Raw genomic sequence first — 19,243 nt, 5'->3', positions numbered from 1 at the left:
AAGGACAACAAGATACGGCATCAGCTCTTTCCGCTTTAGCGCGGCCATGCTTTGGAATTCTCTACCGCAAAACTTCAGAGACCAATCTAACTACAATTGCTTCCAAAGTTTGGTCAGCGCATGGAGTGGAGAGAGTTGCGCTTATTCCTGCTGTTCCGCAGCTACACATCCTTATTTATTTAGTTGTAGTTGTGTGCATGTAGTTTTATTTGTACTGCTCTTCATTTATATTTGCTTGCATTCTCTTGTGTTCGTCTGCTTGCTTTGTTTTTATGTGTAGTTATCATCCCTTTTCCCTTCTCTATTACCCTAAGAGCGTGAGTCCCTTTTGCTTTTGCTTTAATTATGTTTTCCATAATGTGTGTGCATGTAATTGCTGCTTTTCATGTTTAAACTTTGAAATATATTCCAATTATGTCTTACACTTGCGAGTAGGTTGCTAATCAGTTCTTTCCAAATCTGATTTAGGGGATATGTGTTTTAAGCCATTTATTACTTGTCGCACTTTTGTGCTTATTTTCCTTTTTAAATTTCTTATGTATTCCATTTAATTGCAATTTTTAGAGAAAGGTCAAGATCAGACACTTCCACATATATTTTAATTTAACTTAGTATTTCTTCCAATTTTATTTGTGATGTTTGTAGTCTGCCAGTTCTTTTAATTTTTCCCTTGTATGCTTATATTTGTTTTTAAATACCTCAGGTCTTAACAGTCTATAGGATTGATTATGTATCATTTAATGCTGATGTTTGTTTTATATATGCATTTCATTTCTTGTTATAATTGTAAATGTCGGTTAATAGTTATTCATTGCTGATGTTTCTTTGTTACACATATACAGAAAATTTTATTTTATTTTATTTGATTTAAACTTAAATGTTAACACATGTTTGAAATGTAATTACTGTACCCATATTATCCAACTTAGCCATAAACGAATGTATATTTTTTGTTCTTGCGTTCGTGAAGGCTATGAGAACGCTTCGTCATCGTTGTCCCTAATTATGAGCAAAACTCGATACTCTTGCTTTATTTGCCTTATTAGGCCAAGCAAAGCGCCATAATATTGGGATGTGATAACATCGATAAGCAGAATAGGAACATCCAATACTGAACTAACAGCCAACGCTATTTTGGGATGACCCACGGTCGATCACATGGCCACGAGCGTAACTGTACTCAATCAGTTTGTACTGGATAGTTTGTACTGGAAATCATTAGTGCATGGTAAAGGAGCTAATAACAAGTTCGGAAAAGTTTCATCATTTATTTAGTTTTACATTTAAGTATGCCAGTATCGTATTTGGTGCTTTTTATTGATCCTTTATACACACTAATGATTCAGTAATGTTTAGATGTACGCAGCTTTAAACTATTATTTTAAATTATACAGTGGCAGCTTGGACGGAGCTAAATTATCGGGAAAAGGCTTTTGTCGCATTGTCATATTGTCAAGCGCACTGTTGATGGAGTTAATTCAACCCAGATTTAATAAATCTAGTGTAAACATACAATGTGCGTCATTGTTCCAAATACAATAATCGAGATATAAAACCAATCGTGATATAATTTCTCTAACATTGTTAACAATCGGTGGATATTTCTGTCAAATGAGTGCTTTCGCGTCCTCTATGTGTTTTGAATACTTAATTAATCCTAAACGTAGAATAAACACAGACTTCGATGAAATTTTCCTTGTCTTTAACACAGGAATATTGAGATTTGCGTGCGCATGTGATGCATGAAAACTCATAACGCAAGTGATTCAACACTAGTGCGTGTAAGTAAACGTTAACTTTTCTTTGATCATGATACATGTGTTCTTTGCGAGTAATTAGCGTCCGCCTTTTGTGGTTTGTCATTCTGACTGTTGTCACGTAATCAAATAGACATGGAAACGTATTTACAGGGCCCAAATATATCATAAAACACAAACGTTGAAATTTCTTGACCGTGTTGATGAATGATAATTTATAACAAGTAATTTAGTACGGACTTTGTTGACCTTGATACAAATATTGAATTTTTAATCAAGCAATACAAATAAATGAAAAATGTTCACATGTAAATGCGCTTTTTAAGTTCGTAGATGGCAATCGACACACGAAAATAATAATAGATGTTGTAGATGTGTCAAACTAGTTGAAGCAAGAAAACACTATTGCAAAACCGTTTCAAAAATAGATTGTCTATCTGTTCTAAGGGCAGACGAAACGAGTGTGCAGATATAAGCTTTGAATTATTAATGGCGCAATGAGAATCTCGCATATGCCTCACGGAACACATGCTTGTCTCGCGTGCCAACACTGGAAATGACAAACGGGACATTTCCAAAGCGGTCTACCAGAATGTGCTGTTCTGCATTAACTGTGATATACTGTAATGGTTGTCCTTAAATATAAAGCACAAATTATTACAAACAATTTTGATCAATTTGGAATGTTGTTTCTTGCTATATAATTTGAAATCATATAATTTGAACTATAGTTCGGTACCTTTCTTCAAGTCAAAAAGTGTTTGGACAACTCATGTACAATGGATAAATCCTCATCAAAACCGTCGTTCTTCTCATTCTCGCCGCTCAAGTCCAACTTGAAGAGTTCGTCGGCAAAGGCAAAGTCTCTCTGTTGGCAGAAATCCGTCAAGGAGGAGAATGCCAACTGGACGACAGTTGATCGCTCTGAGCTCACCCCCACACCGGAAGAGGCTCGGAGGTCCCGGATGTCGCGGCGGCGATGCTCGGTTCCCTGTGCCATGCCCCTGGCCGTGGATATGCAGTCCCGAAAGCCGTCATTGAAGTCAATACAAATTATGAAACTCGGCAGCAATGAGGTACCGTCGGTAAGTCATTTAAGACTCATCATCATTTGGGCCTCAAGCGCTAAACTTATTTAACATAAATGTCGTCCGAGTTAATTCACGCCTATGGCTATTTAATAAAATTAAACAAATGAGCGAGACAAAGTCGCGTGGGCTAATGGGAAAACGAGGACGTTTAATTTAAGTATAATAAGTTGAATTGCGGAAAATTTTAATTGGTGGCGTTTTACATTCGTTATAAAACTAACAACATCCACTGCGCCATAATTAATGTGTTTTCTGATCACTTATTGCGGATGTAAAAAGGGGTTTAATGCATGTGCGTAAACTGTTTTCCCAGATTAGACTGTGCCGTCCGCACAGGAACGACACTTTCCACCTAAACTTGACTATTTGCTAAGAAGAGACTTTCGTGAAACGAAAAATATCATGAAACCGGGAAGCGTCGTCCCTGATGGATAATCTTGGACGACTCTTTACGCACATGCATTAAACCCCCGTTTCACAGCTAACATGTTTTCTGATCATTTATTGCGGAGAAAATATATGTTGATTTGGGTCAAACAAATATATGACATTTGTTCATGACAGTGTAAGATCATTTGTTATTTCAAGAGTGATCATGGAAAAAAAAATTACAGTGGCGCAGCCACGAGTGAAAATATTATTTTTCTATGATCACGAGCTTACACTGACATGAACAAATTGCCTGTTTCTTTTATACCCCTTTTTCAAGAAAAGAATTAACAGCTGTTTCCCTTTCTCTGAAAAGTTACCATTTCTGCAGTGGTGTGCCTTAATACATTTCAATACACAAAATGACGTCATCGTACCAGCGAAATTCAGCGAAATTCTCCCGTTAACTCTTTTACAATGTAATTACACGGTGAAAAAAGCATTAAATAAAAAGAAAATGTGTTGGATTCGATAAAATATCGTTTATACTTCACTCATGATTATTAAAAGTATATATAAATCTTGAAGTTAATCTTGATATGATAATCTAAAAATAGAAAAAGTAGTTCCGAAAATTTGATTATTTTCACTGCTGTTATTTCACTGCAAAAAAGTCATATTTTATCATTAGATATGAAAGAAATACTATTCTATACGTCAATATACACAATACCTTAGCTTTAATATTGTTGAAATTAACTTTGGTTAGACAAAACAAATATAAGCGTTTCATTAAATGCCATTGCCTTTGCATTTATTTAAAATTAATTGAATCGATGATTGCATACTTATATCAAAATTATCTATGAGCTTTCCCGGTAACGCCACGCGAAATAGTCCTTACAATTTAATGCAAAGGAAAAGTTACAAAAAAAAATGAAACGTCTTAATTTAAATTTAAATAGCATTCCAAATGTTAAACGCGTGCGTACAACACATAAGGTTTTTTTCAAACTAAAATTATTATTATACCAAAGCAAAAGACCAAAATCAAAGATTCAATACAGCCATTTTTAACTTACAAAATGTGTACCCCATACGTAAAACATGATGCAGCATTCATCCTCGCCGATTGTGTGAATCGTAACCATTTTTCAACTGTTCTTTTGACACACGTTTTTTAATAACTGACATATAAAAGTCAAACATCCCCTGGCTTATGCCCTACTCGCCAACTGTTTTGTATGGATTGAAATAACTTTGTTTCATCTAGTTTTGTTTCGTTCAACGAATGAAAATCTATACGCGGCATACACGTTACATACGGTCATCGCCATCCTCAATTCGCCATTCCATTTTATAAGAGTCGACGATAGCAGGCAATTTAAAACTCTTGTATGACACTGTTTTAATCTGAACATTGTTCAACCAATATAAATATAATATAAATAAAGTCCTTTTAATACATTTGATGTATTAATATCCCCAATTCTCAATAATTCTGTAACAACCAATCTTGTAGGATTACACGGAGAACTAGGTAGAATCCCGATGCATAAACACAGACAGATTATTACGTTCCGATATTCGGTAAAACAATAATTTTAAATAAAAGCAGTATTCTAAAACAGGTTTATCTCCTACTGAAAAACGACGCCGACAACGGAATCAATTATATTAAAAATAATTGGTCGTCACAAATAACAAAAATGTTAGAACAATTATGGTTAGCAAAAATATGGATTAATCAAGAACGCATTACTATATCATTAGAAAGCAAAATTAAGTAGCATTAATCAATCTGGCTGACTTAGCACATGTTGTATGTTTAAAACCAGATTTGAATTTGAACCATAATTGCACATAATCAGACAAAATAAATATAGAATAGCACTTAGAAAATTCAGGCTATCATCGCATAATCTGGAAATTGAACAAGGACGTTACTATAATAAAAGAGAACAGAAAGAAAATGCAAAACATGTTGTACCAATTTAATAGACAACGAATATCATTTCATGCTAACATGCCTTTTATGATAACATCTAAGAAGAAAACACTCAAATCATATTATTGCAGATAACCGACATTAACCAAATTTAAAGCGCTCATGTCAACTAAAAATAAATATGAAATACTTCAAATTGCAAAATATACTTACGATGCAAGTGAACTAAGAGAAAAATCATAAGCATTTAACTTACGCACAAATATAATTATTATTGCTTCAAACGTCACGGAAAAGTGAATTACTAACTGACTAATTGTCTGTATATATGCCCATTATTCAACTTTTCTCATCGATAACATACACCATTTTATTTGTTAGTTGTGTATGTGAAATACTAGTTTTCTACTATGTAACTATGTTGATATGTATATGTACATATTTCGACTTTTTTATCGATAACATGCACCATTTTATTTATTGGTTGTGTATGTGAAATATTGGTTTTACTATGTTAATAGTAAAAATAGTTTTCTCATTATGAGCATGCGCTATTGCAATTTTGTAATATTTATATATTCTATATAGTTTTCTCATTATGCCAAAAAGCGATTTCGTTATATTATGTTCATGTATGCGAATATGTAAAGACCATCAAGCACTAACATTACATTCACAATCTTTGACCTGTTATACTAATATCTTTCTTCCTCCTTATTCAACTATCAATCACAGCAATCTTTACCTGAAGAATTACCATTCACTTTATCAAATTGTACGCTAGAAGCTTATTTGTAGCTCAATTGCCGAAATAAATGTTGTTGTTGTTTATTGTTGTATATTAAATTCTTGAACTGAATGAATGATGCAATCCAGCGACTGAATGTCAGCTGGCAAGCACGTGCATTCTGACGATTGGCTTTGCATGCAGTTAAAAGAATAAAAGCGCAGTCTTGGATTAATTACTAAAGTTTAATATTCATATACGGTAAATATATTTTAATGCAGTCATGTAATACACGTGTTGATTGAAAATTAATAACAGATGAATGCGAAGTTTATACAGTAAAACAATTTTAATAGTCTTAAATTCTTGACTTCATTTGACTTTTATTCGTTAATGAAAGGCAAAAAGTCCGCTATGTACATGAAGTATCAATCTAAATGCTGGTATGCATGTAAAGCATAAGTTTACACGACACCCAGAGTTTATTTTTATACAATCTTTAAGGTTGAGAATAAAATAAAATAAAACCAAAATGTAGTATTAATGATTATAGCTGAAACAATATTAATTTTCTGGAGCGGTCACTTGCGTGAGGATTATGCCTGACGCAAGTCGAAAACTGCAATCGATAAAATTGAATGCAAAAAGAATAAATACCCAACATAATGGAAAAGTTAGTAAATTTAATATTTTTATAATAGTGACATGCAAATTTCTGGTAATACATTTTATAAAAAAGCATTTAGGATATCTTAATAACGAAAACCACTGGTTTACGTCGGCTAGTGCTTATAACTGTCTATGCTACATGTATCGCATCATTCAATACATGGTTTATGTTATATTTAAGTTATTAGTTTACACACTAGAAGGGTGACTAAGAAAGGTTCTTATACAACCGTTACCGGCTATATTCGTTTTCATGTGAAATGTATTTATTGACAAGCCGATTATGCTGTGCGATTCAGAAGGCAAGATCCACATAATTGTTTAATTGTCTGCAAAAGTCTTTTTCACACAAAATAATTATTTACATAAAATTGTATTCAGGTTCGTGTTTATTTATCCGTTGTATTGCTTGTATCCATTTAAAGCAGGCACTCTGTTCGGTTAATATCCATCTAATGTTATGTGTTTTTCTTATTTCTGACGGTCTACTAGTTGGGACTTCCTTTTGGTGCATAAGTTTTGGTATAAGCATATTGTAAATTGCCTTTCAATCAGTAATTTATTTTAAACCGAAAATATGGTTATAAAAAATCTAGGTTAAAAAAAGACAAATATTGCACTAAATATTAGGCCTTATCCATCAGTATTCCGTGTTACAATTGATAACGATCTTATATCATATTGATTTCTTTTCATCAAAAATAATATATATGCGAACGAACGAGTGTCTTATCTTATTTATGAATTGATATCCATCAATTGTTTGGCTGCAAAACCAATTTGGTAAACAACACCTTTTAAATATATCTAGCAAGGTTAAAACAAGATTTCAAATTTTAAAAAACACAGCCGTTGCTTCTTGGGGAAAACTTTCAAAAAGAATTCCATTTTATTGCTGAATGTCGCATTTAACTATTGTTTGATATAAATGCCCTAAGGCGTTATGTAAAATACAAATATGTTTTCAGCAGAAAATATTAACGAACAGATTTACTTTTAAATAATGAATTAATTTGAGTGCACAAACGTCAAAAACTCATTCTCATGGTGCAGGATCACGTGACTTTTTGGGGTTCTTCTTTTTAACTTTAATAGATTTAACACGACGGTAAGCGGTGCTTTATTTCATATAACTTTTTTTAAAAAGTTTTCTTAGAATTTCAACTAGTGCGCAAAAGGCAGATTTTTATGCTGCTTATGGCAATGTGAAATACATCATAATTTCTTTTTTAATAAGCATGTGTTCTTGTAAAAAAAAATCATTTTACTGCATACATTGTATACGGTTAATGGCCGGTAAAGTTTCCCGCAACGTAAAACTTCGGCACCGATTTCAGACGTATTCAATGATTTATTCTTATACCTTAAGATATCGGCATAAACTGCAAGAAAAACTGTCTTTTATGCACTATATGTTTCTTCAAATATATTTCAATAACTTGAGCTATGTGCAAAAATAAAGTTCCTAACGGTGCGATTACATTCTGTCTAGCCCGTGTGTAAATCCCTGTAAACCCCGTTGATTTTGCACCCTGATTCATATACGGACGGATGTAGGAATAATAAGACACGAACATTTATATTAAATGTACACAAAACACACATACGCATGACGCTATCGTTCTTAACAATAAGCTCTTAATAATAAGCGCTTAGACAAAACTTAATAGAACATATATACGAATTATTCTTCTGTAAGTAATGCCGTCACGTTCTGGGCGGTTGTCATTCGTCAATGACGTCACTTTCCCCGGCCTTTACTATAGATCATTGTTATTATTAAACCTGTCATTTCGTTAACCCAGATGCGATTTACAGGACTAATCATATTCCACGTATCTGTTTTCATACGGAACACCCCGTCTCTCTCCTGTTAAATATTGGTATATCAGAGGTATAACACCTAGCATACCATCGCAAACACACAGCATACAATCACATACACACACCATACTATGCAAGCACACAGGTTTCTATTATAAGCACATCTCGTTTGATTTAAACGCACATCATTTCAATGAACCTCACAACATACCATTTCAAAAACAGCGTACCATCACGAACACCTAGCATACCATGACAAACACAAAGCATACAATGGCAAACACACAGCATATCATCACAAACACACAGCACAACATCACAAACACACATCCACCCATTACAAGCAAATATCATATGATTTAAACCCACATCATTTCAATGAAACCTCCGATATATCAATAGTCAACAGGAGACAGACGAGGTGTTCCATATTTTTATCTAATCCAGCTTAAGTTTGATTTCATTGTCTGGCACAGACAAGACATGTTGGTAACACGATTGCATGTTCATTTTAACACGATTTATCCGGAGTGAATGGATCGTTCGCATTAGAGAGTTTTAGTATAAGCCATTAACTTCCTTCTCAATTATGTCAAGCTTCATACAATGTCATAGTAATTGATTCATAATCATCGCAGCTTTTTACTCAGTTTGTAATTTTGATTTATATTGATTTATATCACGTGGTCTAATTAATCATATCTATGTTTGTTTTATGATGCATGTTTATTTGATAAAATACATATTGCTAAACTAAGCTTCGCGATTCATTATTCCAATTACCAATACAATACAGGGCCGAACGCAGGATTTTTTTTAACTAGGTGGGGGGTGGCCAACCAGTTAGTGTGCGTGAGGGGTCACCCACCCTCTTTTTTAACATTTGACAATTTTAAAGCTGAACTTTAATTCATAAAAAAACTTATTTTTAATCTAAATTTATGGAATATTACAAGTAAGTCAGCATCTATCTGAAGTCAATCTATCTGAAGTCTAAGCTTTACACATTGGCATGAAGTTCACACCACTGTTTAAATTTTTGATTTCAGAAATGTATTATATTTAATGTAGAAGGAAGGCGATAAGAAAACATTAAAACAGAAAACATAGCGCTAAAGTATAATACATTTATGTACATGCAGTTGTGTAGTGAAAATAACTATTGCAATATTTTCACTCGCAGTTTTTTTATGTTTTCGAGCCGACAATGACCAATCGAGCATTTTCAAGGCAGAATTTCATTTGTGTTTGTCTTTAGTAAAAGTAAATTCGAATAATATTCTTTAATTATTTTACAGATTATTGATCATGTTGCATTTGTTTAAAGCCTTCAAACTCGATATCTTCAACAGAAGAAAATGAACTGACAGAGGAACAGAGAAAAGGTAATTGAAACACTGAGCAAAGGTAACTAAAACTCATAAAATGTAACTGCAATTTGGAGAGAAGGGATCCAAAGATCAGAGAAATGATACCCTACAACACAGAAAAAAAGTAAAAGAAAATGAAACACTGTAACTATTATAATAAATCGTTAATGTCTATACTTTTTAACTTGTAAGACGATTTTGTTAAATATTAATACGAACACAAAACTGTTACATTTAAAATAAACACTGGAACTAGTTTTTACAAAGTATACAGCACCAGGTCAATTTGGCATGAAGCGATAGTTTTAAAAGCTAATGCTGGAAATTAATGCTTTTACTTTGTTCCGGATCATTTTATTGATAACTCATCACGTCTGTATTCAACACAATCTTATAGCAAGCCAAATGAAATACGGTATGATATCCCCACATTTAAACGGTTGATATCTTAAGACCAACTCAGCACAGCATATACGTATTTAAATACGATATTTTCACAAACAGAACACTATTGAGTTAGTGGTAAAGAAACTTATTTTTTAATGGAAATAAATATATTCTCGACCTATTTATCAGATATACACACATCTTAAATATTGAATTAATGTTATTTCTGTAGTGGTAACACACATGTTTAATAGCGTCCCTAAGGTCCTTAAATCATGTTGTTATTTACTCGTTTCATTTTTACATGCTTCAAGTGCCATATTGAATCTCGAACGATGCGATTGTTCTGCATTATCCATGAATTAGCTTTCACTCTGATCCTTAAAGTAGAATCCAGGAGTGAACACTAATTATTTTTAAAGGTTTAAAGGCTCTCCCCAGAGATACATTATTGTGTTTTTGAAAATTATTTCTCTCTTTTTCTTAAGCAACGTTTTTTCACCCTTTCTTGAGAGAACCATTCTGGCGAATAATAAACATAAATTTACAAAAAAAACATGAGTTTTTGTTTACGATGGCTAAATACCATGAAAGACGAACACACGTCCGACGAGGACAAAAACAATTTAAGGAATATTTAAAAACGAAATATTACATTTACTTACACAAAAAAACAATTAAGGTGTTTTTAATCTAAATTTGTTGTCTGGGGCTAACCTATTCATTTTAGTATTATGTTTTAAAAACGCGTATTTTACAGGCAGCTTTTCAGGTTGAAGATATTTTATTAAAGTATTTTTGTATACAATTATTCGGTCAAACTGTAAATCATTTTGAAAAAGTACAAAAACTTCTTTGTAGAAGATAAATGGTAAAATTAAATTACTTTAGCATACACCACATACCAAACCTGTAAATGAATGTAGTTAAGCCACATCACACTTGTGCTTACAGAACTCAGAAAGGCATTTGTGATGTTCGAAAAAGGAGGAAAAAATAAAATGGCTGCCAGAGACCTCGGGGCCTTGCTTCGGTGTCTGGGATGGAACCCTTCAGAGCGTGAACTTGAGGAGGCAAAACACGAGCTCGTCGTCAGCTGTAAGTTTTATCTTTTACAATCAATATAAAACAAAGACACCGATTACTCTGCCCACTGTTCACGTAAGATGGTGACTCGACAGCCGTTTAAAGCCAACCAAAATTGTAAGCACATATGCGCATTAGGAGCAATTAAATCATGCATCAATTGTGATAATAGCAGGTCTTTATCAGCATATGTGTTCTCTCTAAATATATACTATTTGGATCAATTTTAATAGAATGGTGATAGTATCGCTCTTACAATCGCACTTTAAACCAACGCATTGTTAAATGGTAGCTCGTGCGGCGTTCTTCTGATTCTAGCCCTCAAGTAGCATGTATGTTCATTAACTTTACAAATGCAATTAGATTACCAGTCTATTTTGCGTGAGTATTCATGTTCGCCATGCAAACAACAAATTATGGTCGAGTATCAGAATACTGTCTCACGCTTAAACTACAATAGGATTATCTTAACAAAAAAGGGTTGCATATTGTCAAACGGAAAAAAGCCATTTCAGCCGTCATCATTCAATGCCCATGGTCTCTACTAGGGTGTGGGTTAATTTGTGAATGCGTTTTCTCTACTAGGTTGTGGGTTTATTTGTGAATGCGTTGTCTCTACTAGGGTGTAGATTTATGTGTGAATGCGTTGTCTCTACTTGGTTGTGGGTTTATGTGTGAATGCTTCGTCTCTACTAGGGTGTGGGTTTATGTGTGAATGCGTTGTCTCTACTTGGGTGTGGGTTTATGTGTGAATGAGTTGTCTCTACTAGGGTGTGGGTTTATGTGTGAATGCGTTGTCTCTACTTGGGTCTGGGTTTTTGTATGAATGCGTTGTCTCTACTTGGGTGTGGGTTTATGTGTGAATGCGTTGTCTCTACTAGGGTGCGGGTTAATGTGTGAATGCGTTGTCTCTACTAGGGTGTGGGTTTATGTGTGAATGCGTTGTCTCTACTTGGGTGTGGGTTTATGTGTGAATGCGTTGTCTCTACTAGGGTGGGGGTTATGTGTGAATGCGTTGTCTCTACTAGGGTGTGGGTTTATCCGGAATGCGTTGTCTCTACTAGGTTGTGGGTTTATGTGTGAATGCGCGCTCTACTAGGGTGTGGGTCTTTGTGTGAATGCGTTGTCGGAGATATGTCTCTTGGCTACGGACTTGATTGCTTCCAGTTTTAGCATAAAATGAAACACAACACAACTAAACGTTAGTTTGATGCTACATCATTTCCGTTTTGTTGAATACTGGAATCATTCTGGCAATGCTTTTTCTTTTGTTTGCCTGCGACAACGAAATGATACACTGGCGATTTGAATTAACCAACAGACCGTCTGCATAATTCATACCAATTGTTTATTATTTCTCACAGAGGCCAGGGAATCGCCTTTATTACATTTTCGTTGTTCTTAATGTAATCTTTCAATAAAAACTTGATGAAAAAATCGACGAAATACTTCTAAAGATCATTAAGAACGGATTTGAGTTTGCCAGACAGAATTGGTTTATCTCTCTTTTGTTGAACTAAGTCCTCGGTTTTACAGGCGAACGGAATCTGATTTATTCGACAGGAAACAAACTTAACATGGTTCTACGAATTAAGATTAGGTAGGTAATAAAATATTTATTGTAAAGCAAATTGCTTTTGGCCGTTTTGGTGGAAATCTTGTCGCAATCCTGGACATATCTCACCTTGTGGAGACCTTATTCGGTTATTTCTATCTCAAGAACGCTGTACTTGTTCAATGAAAGGGCAACATAGTAGTTCACCAAGTTCTTTTCAACAGCTATTTCATGTCCTGAAATGACAACGAAAACATGTAGATTGGCAAAGTTCACATAATTTATGTTGTATATTCCAGGAATAGTTTTACTTTGAGAATACGTCAAACGACCAACAAGCACGGTATTTAAGGCAAACACATATTAGCCGTGCTGTGTAAAAAAATGTTTAATGCATGTACAGTCCGCACAGGCTAATCGGGCGACACTTCCCGCTTTTATGATTTTTTCTGTAAAAAGAAAGTTTTCAATTAATAATAATCCAGTTTAGGTTGGAAAGTGTCGTCTCTGATTAGCCTGTGCGGACTACACAGGCTTTTACAGAGCACGGCTCATATAATTGTTAAAATCGTGATTCAGGAGCATGTTGGCTCCATACATACAATATCAGGATTCTTGAAATGTTATATTTAATGTAGATCTAAATTAATATGGATATCACGTTAGTGATTTGACAGTAATAATATATATAAATGAAGTATAGTATATGTTTTTATGCGTATTATTTATTTGCATAATTTCAACAACAGAACAAAAAAAAATAAAATCAAGAAGGGTCGATCGGCCGGTATAATTGAAAGCATGCAATGTCAAAAGGGTTTGGAGCGAATTAGGCTCACAATTCTTACAAATGATTATATAAAAATGCACAGTGGAGAAATGCAAAAATACGTTTTCCTCCAGTCATCTCATAATTACAATTTTTTTGCCCTTGAGCATATCTCACAAGCTCTTTATTAGTCGTGCAATATATGATTTCAGCGCGTGGTTCTGTGACGTTCGCGGAGATTGAGCGCTACATGGCGCGGCGGGGAGGCATACTGTACGGCTGCCAGGATAAAGAGGATATCCAAGAGGCTTTCCAGGTAATCACGACCGGCTCGCATCGTGAGTTTAGACAGAATATTTGGAAAACATTCCCCCCCCCCCCAAAAAAAAAAAACACACGAAAATACTCATTACGAAGCCACACTCAGTCACGCTCATCCAAACGAAACTTGCTCATGGTTTGCTATTGGACGATAGTAATGTACGTCGTCTGCCCGCGTGTGTGTGTGTGCGTGACGTGCATCCTTCGGTCAATAGTTCTTCAAAGGACATCTTATTATCTTTCAACCTTTGGTCAGAATGTTCTTTGTTAAGTCATGTATGAATATTGTTTAAACGATTTCGGTTCGTGGAATAATAAGGTAAAAACGGGACTTTTACATTAAACTAAAACTTAGAAAATCTTCTGCTTTAAAATCACAGCTCCTAGAGGAGCTTTTTATATAAGAAGGGGTCTTAAGTATAACACAACTTAGCGACACTTTTTCAGGTGGGCGTTTTAGAATCACCAGGGTCCTTTATGTTGATATAATTAACTACCTGACAAACACGCACATGTGGCTTCTTGCTAGGGTTTTTCAACGATGTTTCCTCAGCCATGACAAGTGACAATCGATATGGTTATGACGTTGCTATCATTTACCACCAAAATGTATATCCGAAATTGCTTATGTCAATAACATATGACAATTTCTCATTTTCAACTGAGCTTTCACTCTTCTCTTATTAGTCGAACATAAACCACTGCCTAGGGGCCTCATTATAAGGTCTCCTGTTAACTACGCAACTGCAAACGCACTCAAGAAAAGCTGTCATGACTTAACATGCTTGCAGGTTCTGGACGGAGATGGGGACGGGAAGATCTCCATACGGGACTTCCGGTACTTTATGACCACCATGGGTGAAAAGATGACAGACGAGGAGGTAGAGGACATGCTTCAGTCCGTCTACAAGCGGAAACACACAAACTTCGACAGCATCGAGTTCCATGGTGAGAACTTCCGTTTCCATTTCATGCGCAATAACTTTGAATTCACAGATAGTAATGTGCTTAAAGGGACCTTTTCACAGATGTTGACAGATATCGAAGTTTGTTAATAAAATGCTATATTGATAAATGTAAACACTGGATCTTAAAAGCTCCAGTAAAATCAAGAACCACTGAATCCTAGGGTAAAAGTCTATCGCTTAGGCCACTCGGCCATCCGTGCTTATGCAATGAGTGATGAACTTTATACTTTATTTAAGCAATCCTCGTTGTATCACAAAATATAACGACAACATCAAAACTCTTCAAAATATTCAATCGTTTCGCGCTGCAACGCATTATAATTTTCAGTTTTTAAGTTCGTAAAAAGATATATATAATTGATATTTTAGAGCATGGTAAATGTTCAGTATTCCTGTTTCCTCACAAATATCATAACTGCAATGAAAATTTGCGAATGTGAAACACTTTTTTTTAAATTTTGTCAATTAACAAAAACGTGAAAAGGTCCCTTTAAAATCTGATAGCACCGCCCATATCACAGTTAATTGTAGATAGTGAGTGTAGTTGTAACCTATGTTGTAAGCACATCTTAAGATAATCTCAACTTAGACTTTATTTCACGTATGATACCGAATATGATCGGATAGGTTATTTTTCCTGAACTATGTCCATGTTTCAACTTACCATGTTCATGTTTCAACTTACCATGTCCATGTTTCAACTTACCATGTTCATGTTTCATTTACAGATATTATTGAAGGCCTGAACGAAACCACGTTAGAAGATCCTCAAAACGAAAAATTATTAAAAGAGAACGCGTCGAAATAACGATGATAGTTTTCGATAATATCACACTTTCCACAGAGCACCTTTGTTATAAAAAGCACAACCGAACAAATTGTGTGAGTTAAAAATATAGTTATATATTTTTCATCGAATCCGCTGTTTTCGTTTGTTCCCAATTATTCGTGCCATAAACGAAATATTTTATAACAACAACGAATGGTCATAATTCCATCTAGAATGTATTTTAATTTGTGATAAGACGGTTGAAATATTTGACGATTAATTTCGATCTCATGCGATAAACATGCGACTCCTATTTAAGATTCCATACATGCTACATGAATAGTGTCAGTAAGAAGGAGTGGGTCAATCGCACAACAAACGATAGCAAGAAGAACACATTATATGACGAACGTACTCAATCAGATGAAGCAGTGATCACGTGTATGCATCACTAAGGAATATTTAAGACCAATATACGTATCGATAACGATGACTCAAACTATAACAATGTCCGGTATTAAAAGGAAGATGCTTACATCGAATACTTTTTTCATCAACTGCAGTAAGCGAGTAACATTTGATACCTTAAAGTCCGTGCATATTGGGACATAGTGACAAATGGTAGAGGAATAGAAAAATATCTCGAAGAGAATACTGTGATCATGAAAATTTCTATGACCGAGAAAAGAATGGAATTCGTGAAACATATTTAGCAGACTATTTGCAGCGAAGCAAACGCAGTAAAATGAAATCGCTTTGTTCATTGTTGTGCTGTTGTTTCTTTGAATATCTGGAAGTGTTTGTTTCGATGTATTCGTTTCGATTAAGAAATAAGTTGCAAGGCCACCCTGATTGATGTGATTGGAATTGGAGGAAAAATTTGCAAGGAACGTCGTTACATGGCAACAAATAAATTGGAAAATGATAAGCACATGTTTTCGCATGCATGTATGTATCTTTAATATAGCATACACGATAAGTGTACACGATATGGCGTTCAGAAACGTGCACTTTGCTCAACAACTTCAACCAATAACTATCACTTACAGATTTAGTACCATCATTAGCAGTTACACCGTTAACCCATTGTTGACTCGCGTCGAGAAAAAAGGCCTTGCCAAACAGCGAAGACCCAGATGAGACGCCGCATGCAGGGTCAACGCTGTTTGCTTAAAGGAATTTCTGTAAGAAATATTCTAAAATATGAATAAATATAGTAGACATCCCTAATTTTGAAAATAAATTGCTTCAATTTAGAAGGATGGGAGAGTCCACTAGGCATGAATGGGTTAATGTCTTCCCTAGCTTTTGCAGCATTATTGACATCGAAGTCTTCATCTGTATCATTCGCATCTTCACCCTCACTGAGAGCAGTGGTCTAATGGTAGGACGCTGGCTGAGGGATCGAGAGGTCCCGGGTTCGAATCCCGCCCTTACCACTGGAATTTCCTTGAGCAAGAAATGTATACCACATCTGCTCCTCTCCACCCAGGCGTATAAATGGGTACCTGTGAGGAAAATAAGCCAATGTGCCGTGCGTCAAGATGTTAACGGACGACTTATGACCCAGTGATCAGGGGAAAATGTAAAGCGCCTTTGAAGGCACATCTCGAGTATGAAAAGGGCGCTATATAAATGTGGTATAAAAAATAAATAAACACTGCACACATCGTAAAATGTACATGCAATATTAGCATGACCAGTATTGTCATATTCACACATTCGTTTGCAAAAATGTCATTTCAGAATGTCATTATGACGGTAATCATCATTGTCAGCATAACAATCAGTGATAGGTTCAATATGACAACTCAGTAACTGGATTAGAAATTAATCTGAAAATGTAAAAAAATATTTTTGGGAAAGTGGAATCATTGTTTTTAAATAGTAAGTAAGATTCTTCACATATTGTTTAAATCATGATTGTTATCATTGGGGGTTGACGAATTTAGTGATCGTAAAACGATTCATATATAATGTCAAGGATTTGATTATTGTTGTTTTTTACAAAATGAAACTCCTTAAACTGAAAAAAAGCATGCAATGCTTGCCAAATATAACTACAATGTTTCTACAAAGGGGGAACTGTCTTAAATGAGAAATAAAATACATTAATGCATGCCAAGATGTTACTAGACATTACGATGAATTGTATCTACATTGAACTCGTTGTCAGGATATATTTTTGTTTTTTGTTAATTGGTTTGAACATTATTTATGATGAAACGTCAAGCACTTAAGTGTGCAAACTCTAACATTCCATTTACCCATATATATATGAGGATTTACAGAAAAGATGTTTGTCACCAGTCACGTATAATTTCTTGCGTTGTTGGGGGGACGTTTTATTCAAAGTTTGTATCAGATATCTTTATAAATTATTTACTAACATCGTTTATTGATTACTTTTATTTTTTGTTAAGTTTAAATTACGATAAAATATTTATTTTAATCAAAATAGTTGTAGTCATATTGCTTATTTACGATCCACTACAATTGAGTGTTCTTTCAATAAAAACACATACATAAATCTATTACTTTTATTCACAATAGGGTTTGTATCGCCATGGATAAAAATGTGCACTTGTGATTTTCATCCATACGTTTAATCTGTACAGTTTCATGTTATCCTTCTTTTGATGCTTTATTGCATTGCAGTAATGAGTCTCATACGGTAATATTTAGCGTACACATTTTTATTTCATTTTTATACCGACATTGACGGTATAACACGTTGTGGAATATACTTGCTTGTCTCCCACCTTGTTGAATATACCTACCGCGTGCACGGACTACTTTTTACTTTACCACTGAAAGATTTTTCATAAGAAATCTCTAGAGTCGAGAAAACTTTAGCTTCAAAATTATACGACCTTCAACTTTTAAATCTAGTCAAGGGACAGCTGATAGATGGCGTTATAAAATGACATACTTATTGCGTCATTTTCCAAAAATATGTGATGTCATCTTCCGGTGTACACCAAACTGGTATGCGATGTCTGGGAATAAAACATTGAAGACGCGATTTTATTCCGTGTACATTTATCCTATATGTAATTATAGTATGAAGTGCATATTCTATGGACTACTTACCTCGGATGGAACCGGTGAGACGAAGGATTAAGATCTACATATAGATCTAGCTTATTTGTGTTATTTATGTTCAGAATGTGCGAGCACATTTGGATGTGAAATTGTGTGTGTAGAACATATTGATGGGTGTGTATTTTGGTTCAGTAGTGTATTCGAATTGTTTTGCTTTTGGATTTAAGTAAACATAAGGGTATTTTCTTTGATGAATAAACTTTGTCTTTGTTATTTTATCAAAGAAAGTCTATTCAGTAAGAATAAACCGTTTGCAACGAGTGTTTCAAAAATTTATAGAATTATGACGGATTATGTTGTGTTGGGTCGCAAACTCCATGATGTGAAGGCTATATCTAGACGCCATCAAAATCTGCAGCGTCCATTAAACAATAAGGCGAGTATAGTTCTTTTGATTTTTGTGTTACGATTCGCATGCTGCGTAAAATTGAATCGAGGCATATGGTGATATTTTCTCTCGTTTTACAGTTTGTGTGTGAATTGTTTTAAGACGTTTTTGCGTACCAGAACGAATGCATTTATATCACT

At 34.5% G+C, this 19,243-nt stretch overlaps 1 protein-coding gene across 1 annotated transcript; it reads left to right on the top strand.

Moving 5' to 3' along the window:
- The first annotated feature begins 2,536 nt into the window (after positions 1 to 2,536).
- Positions 2,537 to 15,649, top strand: LOC127857355 (uncharacterized). The gene is made up of 6 exons (XM_052393755.1): positions 2,537 to 2,842; positions 9,713 to 9,770; positions 11,097 to 11,240; positions 13,765 to 13,868; positions 14,665 to 14,821; positions 15,570 to 15,649. Exons 1-6 carry the CDS (start codon positions 2,537 to 2,539, stop codon positions 15,647 to 15,649), a joined length of 849 nt encoding a protein of 282 aa, XP_052249715.1.
- The last annotated feature ends 3,594 nt before the right edge of the window (positions 15,650 to 19,243 follow it).

This window comes from Dreissena polymorpha, chromosome 14 (assembly GCF_020536995.1).
Source record: "Dreissena polymorpha isolate Duluth1 chromosome 14, UMN_Dpol_1.0, whole genome shotgun sequence".
Taxonomy (NCBI): Eukaryota; Metazoa; Mollusca; class Bivalvia; order Myida; family Dreissenidae; genus Dreissena; species Dreissena polymorpha.
Note: the sequence above shows the minus strand (reverse complement) of the source record. Positions and strands in the feature narration are given on the sequence as shown.

Coding starts and splice junctions, on each gene's coding strand:
- LOC127857355 (XM_052393755.1), top strand. CDS start 2,537: ATGGATAAATCCTCATCAAAACCGTCGTTCTTCTCATTCTCGCCGCTC. Junction 2,843..9,712: donor GCAGCAATGAGGTACCGTCG/GTAAGTCATTTA, acceptor ATTTGTTTAAAG/CCTTCAAACTCGATATCTTC. Junction 13,869..14,664: donor ATATCCAAGAGGCTTTCCAG/GTAATCACGACC, acceptor ACATGCTTGCAG/GTTCTGGACGGAGATGGGGA.